Raw genomic sequence first — 14,092 nt, 5'->3', positions numbered from 1 at the left:
GGGAGGGTGAGGGAGGAGGAGAATTTGCGAGTTCAACACCAGCCTGGGTTACAAAGTGAGCTCAAGGCCAGCCTGAACTGCAGAGGGAGACTCTGTCTCAAAAAGAAAAAAAAAGTTACCAAAATATAAAGTAGACATGTTAAAATATGTAATTGTTACACAAAAACTGTAGTACAGCTGAAAGTAGTACAGCTGTACTTACAGCTTTCAAAAGAGAAAAGGATTAGTTTTCTGGCTGTAAGATCATCTGTCTTCTAGTAGGAAAGTGTTTTACTGACTGCAACCATGGTAATCTATTTCAGTATTCCTCAGAGAAATATCCTGAACAAATGATGGCCTCTCATTTGTTGGAAACACATTAAATCAAGCCAGGTGTGGTGGCACAGCACTATGGGAGGCTGAGGCAGGAGGATCCCGAATTCCAGACCAGGCTGAGTAATCTAGCGAGGCCGTGTCTCAAAAAAGGAGAGTGGGGATTAGGATGTAGCTCAATGCGACGGGCCTGAGTTTAATTCTACGTTCGAAAAAAAAAAAAAAATTCCCCCATTAAATCAGCAGGCGTAGAAGCAGTGTGCAGGCAGTCATATGTGCAAGCAGGTTGTCTGAGTGCGAATTTTACCCAGCCCGGCACGGTGAGTTGCGGTTACTGACCTTTACGTCTAAGGGCTGCCGTACTACAAAACGGAAGAGCAACGCATTATACTATTATCCCTCGTCTGACAAGTCATCATTGTGACATGAAGGAGGAAACTGGATTAGCTGTCTCAAAATCTTTCCCATTCAAAATTCTGCGAGAAAGACGAGACCAACACTGACCGTTACCTTCTGGAAACCGTGGCCACTTACGATCCCAAAACCCCAGCGCCCAAGTCGCGGAACACCCCGGACGCCGTCAGGCCTGCGCAAGCGCACCGGCGCGCCTTCGCCCGCCCGGCTGAAGTAAGTGGCCTGTTCCATTTCTCAGAGGTGCTGACAGTGCCAGGAACGGGGAAGCCTGGGCCCGAAAGTGTAGTATATCACAGTGTTTCCCGCCTTGCACTGCATGAATGACAATTTGTGGTTTTTGTGTCTCTACTTCAGCGATTTCTACAGGGTTCTTGAAAAAGTGAGTTTGGAATAGTTCCATCATCTATCTAGGCTCACCTCTCCTGGGCGCGTTAGGGCTGGCCGGCTGACGGCCACGTACGGAAGCCTAGAGGGCGCCGCCCACCCAGACGGGAGCCGCCTTGCCTCGCCTGGCCGGGCCTGGACTCGCCAACCCGCAGCTTCCCTCCCGGCGCTGTCGCTGGCAGCTCCTCCTCCTCTCCGCCCCGCGGGCTGGGGGACGTCAGCGCTGCCAGCGTGGAAACAGCTGTCTGGCGCGGGAGGCGGAAGTCGTGCCAGGCCGCCACCGGCCTCCGCCGACCGCTTCAGCCATGGAGGCGTCCCTGGAGAAGGTCTGTACCGCTGGTGGGGGACGGCGCTGCAGCCCGGCAGCAGCCTCCAAGGCGGCTGTTCCTCCGCGAGCTGCCATTGTGACCCGGGGAGGGGGTTGGGACTAACGGGCCTGCCGGAGGAGGCCGGGTCGCGTCAAGGGGTCGGGCGGCTGTGAGACGCCGGGCCGGGTTCTTTCGGAACCGCCCTTGGGCTCTGCGGAGGTTCCGCGAGGGGAACGGCCCGGCCCCTTTCGAGTGACAGGCGCCATCAGTTTGGGCCTTAGCAGCGCCTAATCGCACCCAGGACCTTGCACTTGCCAGGCAGGCGCTGTACCGCCAAGCCATATCCCCCGGGCGCTCTCCAGTTCTTTCAGAAAGAGCTGCAGAGCTGTAGGTCTTTCTACGGGGTCTGCATAAGGAGTTACTAAAGCAGTGGCTTTCCAACTGGAGCGTGCACAGGAATCACCTGGAGGCCTCGGTAAAGACACAGATATTTCAACTCCCTTCTGGTCTGAACCTCGGGGGGCCGAACTTGTTCCTGTGTGTTTAACAAGTTCGCCCACGTGATTCTGATGCTGTGGCTTGCAAACACTGGGCAGGAACCTCTGGCATCCTGAAAAGGGTGGGTGCTCTGTAGAGTGTGAATTAAGTTTCGGGAATTGCAGCTGTTCCAAACCTTCTTGACTTACCCTTTCTGGAGAGTAAGAGAGACCTTGGCATCAGCCCCTAGATCCACCGGAACCAGCGCCTTACCTTGGTTTGCGTTGAGGGAAACCAGTAGCGTGATGTACCTGGCCTACTGCTCACACAAGTGAAATGGGTTCTAATTGTCCCTGATTTAGGGCTTGTAAATGAGAATAGGTGCTTGAATTTCTTCATGGATTCCAGCATTCTGTGCCCGACCTCTGACTTCTCTCAGAGCCCTCCTTTCTTTTCCTGTTTGAGGAAGAGACATGTGGAATTGAGGAATAGTAGCACTAGCAGTGTTTAAGATTCATTTTCATTTTGGCATGGCAGAAATAACATTTTGGTGTTTTTTTTCAAAGCAGCAGCTGCTGTAGGTTTGCTTACTTGACACTGGAAAATTGAAAACAGTAATTGTAGAAATTGAGCTAAACCTCGTCATGTGCATACGATGGTAATGGTATATCCTGGGTGGAAGACAGGAAAAGAAAAAGTTAATATGTTTTTCATGAGTCTTCTTATTAGCACAGTGCCCACCTTTTTGGTACTTTTGAGTTTCATGCAAGATGAGTGGTTCTCAACCATGGAACAGTTTTGTTTCCCAGGGGATATTTGGCAACATCTGGAGGTAATTTAGAACACAGAGGAGCAGAGAGTTTCTGCTGCTAACTAGTAGGAAGAGGCCAAGGACGCTGCTAAACACCATCTATTGCATAGGACAGCCTCCCACACATTGTCTGGCTCAAAAATGTCACTGACGCGGAGGCTGAGAAACCTGGTCAGGATCCTGTGTGTAACACCAGTGGCTGAATATAAAATGTTGCTAAAGATGCCCCTTCTGTGATTCCAATTTCCAACCTAAAGGAACCTGGGTGATCCTTTTTTCAAGAATATAGGCAAATCTGCAAAACCGAGTTGGTTGGAATCTCCCTATAAGTGTTAAGTTTCTGACATCTGATTAGTAGATTTTAGTGGTTATGTTAATTGATGATAAAAGATCTTAAACTCTCTAAAAGATTTTTAGAGGTACTGAAACTCCAGGGTGCTCAAGGTTGGAGCATTCACAAAAATTGCAGTGAACTTTTAGAATTCAAAACATATAGGCTGAAATTTCTACTTTCGGCCAGAGTGAAAACTCTGATGTAAATGTTTTATGACTAGGATTGTGTTTTATCTCTCTATGCAGAAACTGTCCATCAGTGGACAGTTTCTGTTAAGTGGGCAGAAGAAAGCATTGTCATCAGATGAACTTTGATGACTTTGTTTTCTTAAAAATAGTTTGAATCAAAGTGAAACATTGTGTTCATTATTCCAATTTCTTTGAGGAATGGGCTATTGTGAGTTAAATTGTACATTGCTAATATAAATTTGAAAGCTATTTGAACAGTCTTGAATGATTACATTTAAACTGACTATGCATAATTTATAAAGCACAGTAACCACAATGTTATTTGATATTTATCCTCTAAAATTTCAAGTAACATCTCTCATTATAAAATGTAGTATGCTATCATCATTAGTAGAATCACTCCCTACATTTCCTTTGGTCTAAATGTAATTCTGTGCCCTGTCTTTTCCTTTACTTAATGTGTAAATGTGCACACTGCAACCACAGGGCCACTTTTACTGTGATTTGCTTTTCTTTCACAATGATATCAGTTCTTTGTATCTGAAAGGAGTGATGTGTCAAGAAACCAGATAGGTTAATTGGAAGGACAGAAAATTCAAATTCCTCTGAGTTTTTCAGCTTCGGTATTCCTTACATTTTGGGCTAATTTTCTGTTGTGGGGCAATAGTGTGTGCATTGCAGCATATTTAGCAGGGAATTCATTATCTTCTATAGGATAATCTCACAGTTTACTTATGTTAATATCCAAGTAAGAAAATGCCACAGGGAAAGTAATTAGTCTGATGATGATGCTTTTAATAAATTATCCATCACACACACCTATACTTTTTAGTAAAAATTTGCTGATTTAAACCTTTTTTCCTGTTGCCTAAAAAAAATTGTATGTGTTATGATTAGATAAGGTGTACTGCAGTTTGGTTTTTCTTTTCTCTCTTTTTTTTTTTTTTCTCTTTTTGAGACAGGGTCTCGCTATGCAGTTCAGGCTGGCCTTGAGCTCACTTTATAGCCCAGGCTGGTCTTGAACTTGAAACAATCCTCCTGCCTCAGCCTCCCAAGTGCTGGGATTACAGGCGTGCAACCACCATGCCGGGCCTGCAGTTTGTTTTGTGTTTATTTTAATTCCATCCTTGAATACATATGGAACAGAGTTTCTCAACTTCGGTGTTCCTGACAGTTAGGGCTAATTTTCTGTTGTGGGGCATGGTGTGTGCCTTGCAGCATATTTAACAGCATCCCTGACCGCCATCTGCTAGATGCTAGTAGTACCCTCTTCTGTCAGTTGTGACAACTAAGAAATGACTCCAGGTGGAGGCTGCTGTGCCCTAGCGGGTAGGAGGAGTTGCCTCTGGTTGGAAATCACTAACTTATGGAACTTGGAGTTGCAATAGCCACACTTAGCAATTTGAATCTAGATTAATTAAAGCTTAATAAAGTTTAATTTTTTATTTTCTAAGTTATACTAACTATATTCCAGGTGTTCAACAGCCATATCTGGCTTGTGGCTGCCATAACAGGCAGCAGAGTTAAAGACCATTTCTATTACCAAGAAAGTTCTACAGAACAGTACAGTGGAGCTGGGCAGTTTAATTTACTTCTTGTAAAATAAAAATCTACACTTACAACTAAAACAATAGAAAAAGCACAATTCTGAACTAAATATTCCACCTAAAGAATCTCCTCCACAAAATCATTCCTGGCCACTCACTCCATGTATCCCCAGCTTGTTTCTTAATTCCTGTACTTTTTACCCCTTTGCTGAACAAGTATTTGTTTAAAAATGTGTGCCCCTTATTAGAACATAACCTTCTGGAGAGACCACATCTTATTCAATTTCTGTACCCATCAGCACTGGGATTTGACCCACAGTTGACTTGTGAGTAATAAGGTGTAAATCAAAACAAGTTTCTGACAACCAGAAGGTTGTACCAAAGTTGAGAAACTCTGCTCCATATGTGCTTAAGGATGGAATTAAAATAAACACAAAACAAACGCCAGAAGAGGCAACTTGAACCCTGCTTTTACCTAAATAATTACACCTCAGCTCATTTTAGTTCTTTTTCTCATGGCTGGCGTGAATGGCTGGCTGGCCAGATAGTTGGTTGGTCTCAGGGTCGGTCTCTCTCTCTCTGTCTTTCTCTCTTTTTTTCTCTCTTCTGCCTGATTTGGAAAATCTTTTGTCATTGTAATGTTTTCCTGGAAATTTTTAAGGAGAATTAGGACTAGAACGTATAGAACATCCCTTATCATTACTTATTGATAAGGACTGCCAGAATTTCTATTCTTGCTCTTACAAAATGTGAGAAGAGAACCCCTCTTAGGCAACTTGCAATGATGTTTTTCTTTGCAGAGCCCTCTCTCGGGTAGAGGGAAGATTTTTGTGTAGAGAGGATAGGTTGTAATTTTAGTTTTCATTTAAAGCTGATCTCTCCTATGCTGTCATCAGGAAGTGAGAGTTTTACATACAGGTGCATGGTGGCTATGGCAGTAAATGATTACCTAAAGCTAGATATCAAAGGAGACTGGTAGGATTTAGCCATAGTACAGAGTGCCCACTGCTAAAAATGTATGGTCTTGGTGATTCCTGGTCTGTTCAGGATTGCAGAGGTAGTCAGTAGCAGAGCTGTTGGTGTCCCCAGTCCTGTGTATATTCCGTTATAGCCCCAGATTTTATAGGTAGGAGTTGCTTAACTTTAGTGTTGTTGGTCTCCACATAAAGCAGAAACAGTCTGTTTTTCAGGACAGAGGACTGAACTCAGGGTCTCATGCATGCTAGGCAAGCCTTCTGGCACAGAGGCCCCTTACCCCTACTACCTACCCTCTGGTTGTCAGAAACTTGTTTTGATTTACACCTTATTACTCACAGGTCAATTGTGGGTCAAATCCCAGTGCTGATGGGTACAGAAGTTGAATAAGATGTCTCTCCAGGAGGTTATGATCTAGTAAGGGGCATACATTTTTAAACAAATGCTTGTTCAGCAAAGGGGTAAAAAGTACAGGAATTAAGAAACAAGCTGGGGATACATGGAGTGAGTGGTCAGGAATGATTTTGTGGAGGAGATTCTTTAGGTGGAATATTTAGTTCAGAATTGTGCTTTTTCTATTGTTTTAGTTGTAAGTGTAGATTTTTATTTTGTAATTTGCCTCGTTGGTAGTCTATAAATTGAGATAGGAAAGCCATTTCATCCTTTAAATTCAAATTAGATACAAAAAAAGAACCAGTGCTTCCAGTCACAATGAAAATGCCCAAAAATATGTTTTAGAGATTTGATTTATTTAGTTGAAATTAAATTCATTCTCTCCAAGCAGAATTCAGGGCCTACACCATGATAATAATAGTATTTCAAATATTTGGCTTGTATTTAATAAAATTATTGCAGTAGGTTTTATCTTTTTGTTTTGTTTCATTTTTGCTTTGCTGTAAATGTTAAGTGTTAAGCTGCCTTGAAGTTAGACAGTGCTTGAGATCTATCTTTGGGCTTTATTTCAGTGAAAAAGCATTCTAAATAACAAATGACTAAGACAGGAGGAGTAAACTAACTTCTTTTCCTTTTTGTGGTTCTGGGTATTTAACCAAGGGCCATCTCACTGATATATATCCTTGACCCTTTAAAAATTTTTTTAAAAAAAATTTTGTAGCAAGTTTTCCCTAAATTGCTAGGTTGCCCAGGCCTGTCTCAAACTTGTGATAATCCTGCCTCAGCCTCCCAGTGTGCTGAAATTACATGTGTGCACTACCACACTTGGCAAGAAATAAACTTTTCATATAATATTTTCCTGTTACAGAAAGACAGAAACAGCAAAATTAAACCTTCACTTTGAAGTTGCTGGTTTTGTGTATTACAAACAATGGAATATTGGCAGTTGCACACAGTTCAACTCTAAAGGTCTGAAGATACATACAGGCTTCAGGAATTGGTTTCCTTTCCCTCCGAATTCATCTGTGTTTTTAAGATAAGTGTGCCAGCTGAGCGTGGTAGTACATACCTATAACCGCACTATGGAAGACTGAGGCAGGAGGATAACAAGTTCAAGCCTAGCCTGGGCAAATTAACAAGACCCAGTCTCAAAATAAAAATAAAGGGCTGGGAAAACAGCTTAGTGTGAATGCCCTGGGTCAGTTCCTGGTACCACAACCAAAGGGAAAAAAAAAAGCTGCCTGCATTAATCCTATATAACCTCAGTGCAATTTTGGAAATAATGATATTGATAAAAAGTATCTTTTTTTTTTTTTCATGGTGCTGGGGATGGAAGCTTGTACCTTGAACATGCTAGGTAACTACTCTAATGGTCTTAATCCTCAGCTCAAGAATATTAGATAACTTTATATTTGTGATTTGATTGCCTACTGACAAGCCATAGGAACACTTTAAAGAAGTTAATCTCAGTGAAAGAGTTATTATATCTAGTTACTATAGCATGCTTCTCTTTGAGCAGTTTTCTTTTTCTCCCTGAATAAGTATGTGACTGTAGTTAAGCAAGAAAAATTTTAGAAGTATTTTCTTCTTTTTTTTCCAGTACCGGAAATCGAACTCACGACCTTGCACTAGCCAGGCAGGTGCTGTGCCGCTGAGCTAAATCCCCAGCCCCAAGATTTTAGAAGTAAAGCTGGCATGTTTCTTTTCCTCTGTGCAGTTATTTGGAAGCACTTACTCATGAGATGTCTAAACGAATGGATTCTACAAGTAGTGATCCATAGGAATACTTATGAAATTTAGACTTGGAGCTCTAGCATTTCCAACATGTGTCTCAGAAGTGATTTGGTTGTGTTTTTCCTCCCTCTGCGTATTGCTATCTGTGACTGACTTTTGATATCTGATGTTATTACTTTTGTTGCCTCATCATTTACAAATTTTTTACCACTGTTTTTGCTGTTTTTTTTCCTATTTTTTTCTGCCACTTGAAGAATTTGTAAGAAAGATCACATTTAATTATGGTACAAACCAGCATTTAATATACCAGAGTCTCTAATATCAGCAGCTGTTTTCTTCTTAGTTTTTCTTCATTCAGTGGCCCTAGGGCCTCCTGCCCCAAATATGAATATTCCTCCCCCTGAAAAAACCAATTTATTGAAACTACACTAGTATATACTTTTTTTGGAGGGGTCTGGGTGTTGAATACAGGGCCTTGAGCATGCAAAGCAGGCATTCTACTACTGAGCTATACTTACAGCCTGTGTATTTCTGTTTTGAATTATTATTATTTTTTTTGTTTGTTTGTTTTTCTCCGGTACTGGGAACCGAACTCACGACCTTGCGCTTGCCAGGCAGGCGCTTTTGCCATTGAGCTAAATCCCCAGCCCCTCTGTTTTGAATTATTATTGTTAGATTGGAGTTGGGGGCTCAGGATTTTGAGCTCAGATCCTTAGGCATACTAGATGAACACTCTACACTAGCCCAAGATCTGTATTTCTCAAGAAGCAGTTATTCACATTATGTCTTTGTGAATTTTGTCATAAGTGTACCACCTATATCATTTACTTAATATTTTCTTTTAAATTGACTTTTAAATCACTTCACCCAACCTTTTGTTTAAATTAAGAGGATGTACATAAAACAAAATATCCATTTTAAATAGATGTTTTATGTTTTCAAAATTGTATAGGGTCATATAACTACCAGCATGATCAAGATAGCAAGCATTTTGTGAGCTAGGGTGCCCAGTGGTATAAGCTGTTTCCCTATCATGTGCTAGGCCCTGGGTTTGATTCCCAGCTCCACAGAAAGAAGGTATGGAATTTTTCTAATTCCCTAAAAAGTTCCACTGTATTCTTTTCTCTTAATCTGCTTTCTGCCACTGTCTGTTAGCCCTGTCTACCACTCACCCACCACCTTTTTGTTGTCATTAACTTGGGTTTGTGCTAAACAATTACATTCTGAATTCAGGGATTTGAGATTTAGGTTTTTCCCAATTTGTAAAAGTAAATGTGTACTTCACATTTTACTTTGGTAAACTGGTTTAACTGAAAAAAGTATTTACAAAGGGTAAGAACTTGATTTACCATTTTCTCAGCTTTCAAACCTGATCAAAGTGCTTGTAGTTCAGTAATTCTCAAATCTTAAGCCCTAAAACCCCCTTTTATTGTTTTTCTACTGCAGTTTCCACTTTTGAAAAGTTTTAATAAATATCTTCTCAGTTAATAAATTTTATTTATTTAAAAAATGATTGTTTGCTGGGCACAGTGGTGCACACCTGTAATCCCAGCTACTCAGGAAGCTGAGGCAGGAGAATCACAAGTTCAAGGCCAGTATGGGCAACATAAGAAGACCCTGTCTCAAAATTAATGTAAAAGAGCTGGAGATGTAGCTCAGTGTTAGCATTGTTTAGGTTTTTAGTTCACTGCCCAGTACTGCTAAAAAAAAAAAACTCACTTCCCCAACCCCAGTTGTTTATTCCATTATTGGCAGCTGCAAATACCCATTAAAATGGTGGGTTTTTTTCTTCTAAACTGTAGGTTACATCCTATATGTGGGATGGCAAATCAGGTTTTACGTGAGACCAGCACTTTTCAAACAATGACACAAAACAAAATAGAAGATAGTATGTATGCCAAATAGCACCAGTGTTACCTCATACTGAGTTGATATAAATCTAGCCAAACGCAAATATTAGTAATTTTTTCATTTGTCTGTGCAGCCTAACTCCAAATAAACTCATATTGTACTTCTAGCTTTTTTCTGAAAAATCCAGAATTGCTCCCTGACCTACTTTAGTACATTAACTTGCATTTGATTGACTTTTCCCCTGCAACATTTAAATTTTGAGAACTTAACAGTAATTTCAACATGACATGTAATATTTCTTCTGTTAGTGGCAAGGTGTTTTAATACCCCATACAGACTGAAAGTAGTGAAAATCACTTGCTATGAAAATGATTTTTAAAATGCATATACAGGGATGAAGAGTAGGGTTTGCTTTACAAAATAAGCTCTTTTAAAGTTTCAGTTCTGTCACAGTTAGCATACAATTGAATGGTTCTCATTCAATTAAGCCCTGAATTAAGTCCTACTGTACTTCCGTTTTAGATACTATTGTAGCCAAAGTACTGAATCCATTCCATTACACACAAAAAAACCCATAACTGAAATATAATTTATAAATTTGCAACCAAAGAGAAGTATAATTGTTTCTATTTTTTTTTTTTTTTTGGTCTTTCTGAAACAAGGTCTTGCTATGCCGTTCAGGCTGGCCTTGAGCTCACTTTGTAGCCCAGGTTGGTCTCGAACTTGCAACGATCCTCCTGCCTCAGCCTCCTGAGTGCTGGGATTACAGGCATATGCCACCACGCCCGGCTATTTCTAAATTTTTAACAATGACCATCTATGATTAGAAAATGATTTGTTGAATTTTTTTGGTAAATTATACCATTTAATGGTATAGTTGCCACAAGCCTCTTTACAGCTAAGGGATTTAAGGTAAGGAAAGGTCCTAGGTATCCAGCCCAGAAGTCTGTATTGGTTATAGCTTCCTTTTCTAGAACAGCACCTTGAAATACTGCATTCACATATATTGCTACTGAATTGGCTTGCGTAACGCTGGTAGGAAAAAGCTTGGAAAAGAGACTCAGTGCCAGCTGGCCTCAAAGGAGTAGGTGGAAGCTATTGACTTTTCTGTTTAAAAAGGGACCTTTTTTCTGTATTTGTTTCTAGTAGGCCCCAGATTTTTATCAGGTCATTTTACTCAAGATTTAAATACAGGAAAATGTTTTGCATGTTTATGGATAGGAAAAGAAGTTTGTTGTAGTGATACTGCAAGATTCTACAGATGTCATTGGCAGTATCTGCCCTGCAGGTGCACTGCTTTCAAGCTTTATGTTGGCTTTTATTTTACCTTATAACTCTTAAACCACCACCATCACATAAGTTTTCCCTGGGTTTCCCTAGGTGGAATAACGGGCTACGACCTGAAGTAAAGGTTTTAGTTCAGGGTAGGGTAGTTGTACATCCTGTTTGCTCAGGACCATCCCAGTTTATACCTTTTGTCCTGGTTTAATTATTGATAGTATCCCCTTTCACTCTTAAAAATGTGCAAGTTTAGGTAAGTTTATAGTCATCTAGGTGAGACTGATGTGGGATGGACATTTTCCCTATGTGGATAGTCATTGTTTTTTCCTAAGTGAAAACATTAAGTAAAGATAATCTTTAAAATCAAATCTTAATTCTGTGTTTGATTTTTGAATGCAGAACTTCTTTAGAGCGTGAGTTGCTTCATTTGCTTATTTGACAAGAGTAGGAAGTGGTATTGCTTAGTACAGTGGTGGTGGACCTGTGCCATGCATGCAGCAGCAGCACACACAGCTTCTCTGTGGGCATGTGAGCCAGGTTACCCTTTCCATGGTTTGACAAATTATCAGCATGTTTACAACAGCAAAGATCACATTAGCTGTGCTAGAGAATGCCAAATGCAAACTTTTACCTTTTGATAAACAGCTGTTTGTGTCATTGAAAGCAGTTACTTTGTTTTTAAGAAAAAAGATGTTAATGCATGAGTACTTTTTCCTAAACTAAAACCCCAGTATTCAGGTTTAATTGTAGTGTTGGCACTTTGCACTGAGTAAGTGGGTTTGGGTTTGTAGTTTGGGCACTTGGTCTCTTAAAAGACCATTACTGGCCTAGTACTGTAGTTAATAAAGATTGTTTTAAGTTTTGGCTTTAAAGCATACTAACTATATGGCTTCATGTTAATTAGGAAGTAATGTGTGTAAAGGGGCTAATTAGTATAATGCCTGGATTACAGTAAGCAACCCAGTGTCTGTAGTTATTAAGGTTTATAAATTTTACTGAAGATTTTTTCTGGGCAGTTCTTGCTTAGTGCTAGGGAATACAGAAATTATGACATTCTTCCTAAGAACTTGACACAGAATACTATTTCACCCTTTATTCTCTCTTTCTGTGTACTGAATAATAGGCACTTTTAGACAATTTAATTCTTTATTGATTAGTTTAGCGTCTGGCTGTTGTCCTGCTATTATATGGTAACATTGATCACACAGCTCCCTTGTCTGGCACTGTAACAGATACTGAGAATATTAAATGTGAATAAGAAAGTAGTGGCTGCCAGCAGTAGCAGCTTTATGTAGTTAGTTTTTAGTTTTAAGGAACCAGTTAATATTCAGCTATTCCTAGAGCACTTCTTGACTTAAAAGCCTGATATTATCCTGCAGCTGGATAAGGCTTCATGTTTTGGATTATCCAGTTAATGCACCAACCACATTAGGATCTGCAGTAGTCAAATTATATTATATTCACATTTAACTTACTCTAATTTAAGTATGTTATTTAATGTTATTTTCCTCACTCCTCCCAAAAGAAAGTAAAAGCAAAAACAACTTACAGAAAGGCTAGTCCCTTCAGTGACTCAGGTAGGAGATGCTAAATCTGCACTTTCCTCCTGTCTTTCATAGCGTCAGCATCTTGTCATTATATGCATACAATTCTAGTGTTTCTAAATTCATAGTGTTCATGCAGAGTGACTTCTAAAGTCAGCTATTTTATCTGGTCTCTCTCCATCCTTCTAGTACTGGGGATTGAACCCAGTGCCTTTTCAGTGACTTAAGTCTCCAGTCCCCACCCACCTTTTTCAATTTTTAAATTGTGAGACAAGGTCTTGCTAAGTTGCCCAGGCTAGAATAGAACTTGTAGTTCTGCCTCTCCCTCCCAGAGTGCTGAGATTATAAAGGTGTGCTACCAGGTCAGGTCTGGCTATCTTATCTATTCTTAACTGGAAAAAAAAAGTTCTAATCCTACAGGAAAAATTAGCTGTGTTGCACTTCTGGACAAAGTATTCCCAATGCTGAGAGTGGAGCTGACTTTGAATCCTTCTTAGTTCTATAAGAGAAGTCAAAATTAGTATAAGCCTAATTTGTGCCTCCAAGAAGCTCAGGATCTTGTTGGGGAGGGTATCTGTGCTGGAAAGAGCAGTTATAAAACAGTTCATAGTACAAGATATAAGGAATCATGCAGATAAATGGCCCCAGTTGTATGGGGTTTGTCCCACTATTCCCATAAGTGCAGCCCTTTTTGTTTTATTCAGGGTGGGGTATCAGGCAAGTCCAGTTATTTGGTTTAGGAAAAAAAGGCATCTGTATCATTAGAGGATGTAAAAGAGTGGAAATGCTTTTATCCATAAAAGTTTCTTGGAAGTATTGAATTGTCATTGAGTAGGTAGCTAGAGACAGATAAAAGGCACAATCTGTTCAGTTCCAGTAGGGCAAGTATTAGAAACATGAAGCATGGAAATGAGGATGATCAGGCAAAACTGTTTCTCTTTCCATTGGACCAGATAGCGGACATAGAGTGGAGTCTCAAGAGTTAAGGGTAATAAGGAACATGACCAGCAGAATTGAGATAAATTCTCTTGACCATTATGTTTGTCTTTTTAACTCATAATTAGAGCTCTGAGACTCTTTAGATTGCATTCTAAATTATCTCATGGTTACATTTAAGTGGTGGATTTTATTAAAATACCTGTTAGAAAATGATTTTTCTGTTTTGTTTAAAAATCAGAGTGGCTATGGCTACATGATTACTTGTGAGAGTCAGTATAACGTAATAGAGGCCAGAAGCAGGCATGCCCAGGGTTTTGGCTTCATGTTGTCTTTTATTAGCTCTGTGACCACCAGCAGATCACTTCTTGGTCTTAATTTCCTCACCTCACTATACTTTTTCTTTTTAATGAAACTTTGCAAATCAAGTTTTTCTCAAATCCCTACATATAAACAAAGCTTAATGGGAGTTAAGAAGCTAAAAAACTAAAGATCCCAAGTTTTTAACACCCCCCTCAGTTGTTTGTGGAGTTGAGGCTCAGAAGAACCCTGTTCTAGGTCCCCTAAGATCTGACACTTTCAGTCTGGGGATATATATATATA

At 40.1% G+C, this 14,092-nt stretch overlaps 1 protein-coding gene across 1 annotated transcript in view; it reads left to right on the top strand.

Annotated features, from left to right (window-relative positions):
• Positions 1-1,085: 1,085 nt before the first annotated feature.
• The window catches only part of Pdxdc1 (pyridoxal-dependent decarboxylase domain containing 1), a gene marked incomplete in the record, with an annotated part of 50,604 nt that continues 37,597 nt past the window's right edge, over positions 1,086-14,092 (top strand). Inside the window, 1 exon segment of the mRNA XM_005391842.2 lies at positions 1,086-1,436. Within this exon segment, the coding sequence (XP_005391899.2) occupies positions 1,416-1,436 (21 nt within the window).

Source organism: Chinchilla lanigera, unplaced genomic scaffold (genome assembly GCF_000276665.1).
Source record: "Chinchilla lanigera isolate Chin_1 unplaced genomic scaffold, ChiLan1.0 scaffold00041, whole genome shotgun sequence".
Classification (NCBI taxonomy): domain Eukaryota; kingdom Metazoa; phylum Chordata; class Mammalia; order Rodentia; family Chinchillidae; genus Chinchilla; species Chinchilla lanigera.
This window is presented reverse-complemented; position numbering and strand designations above follow the sequence as displayed.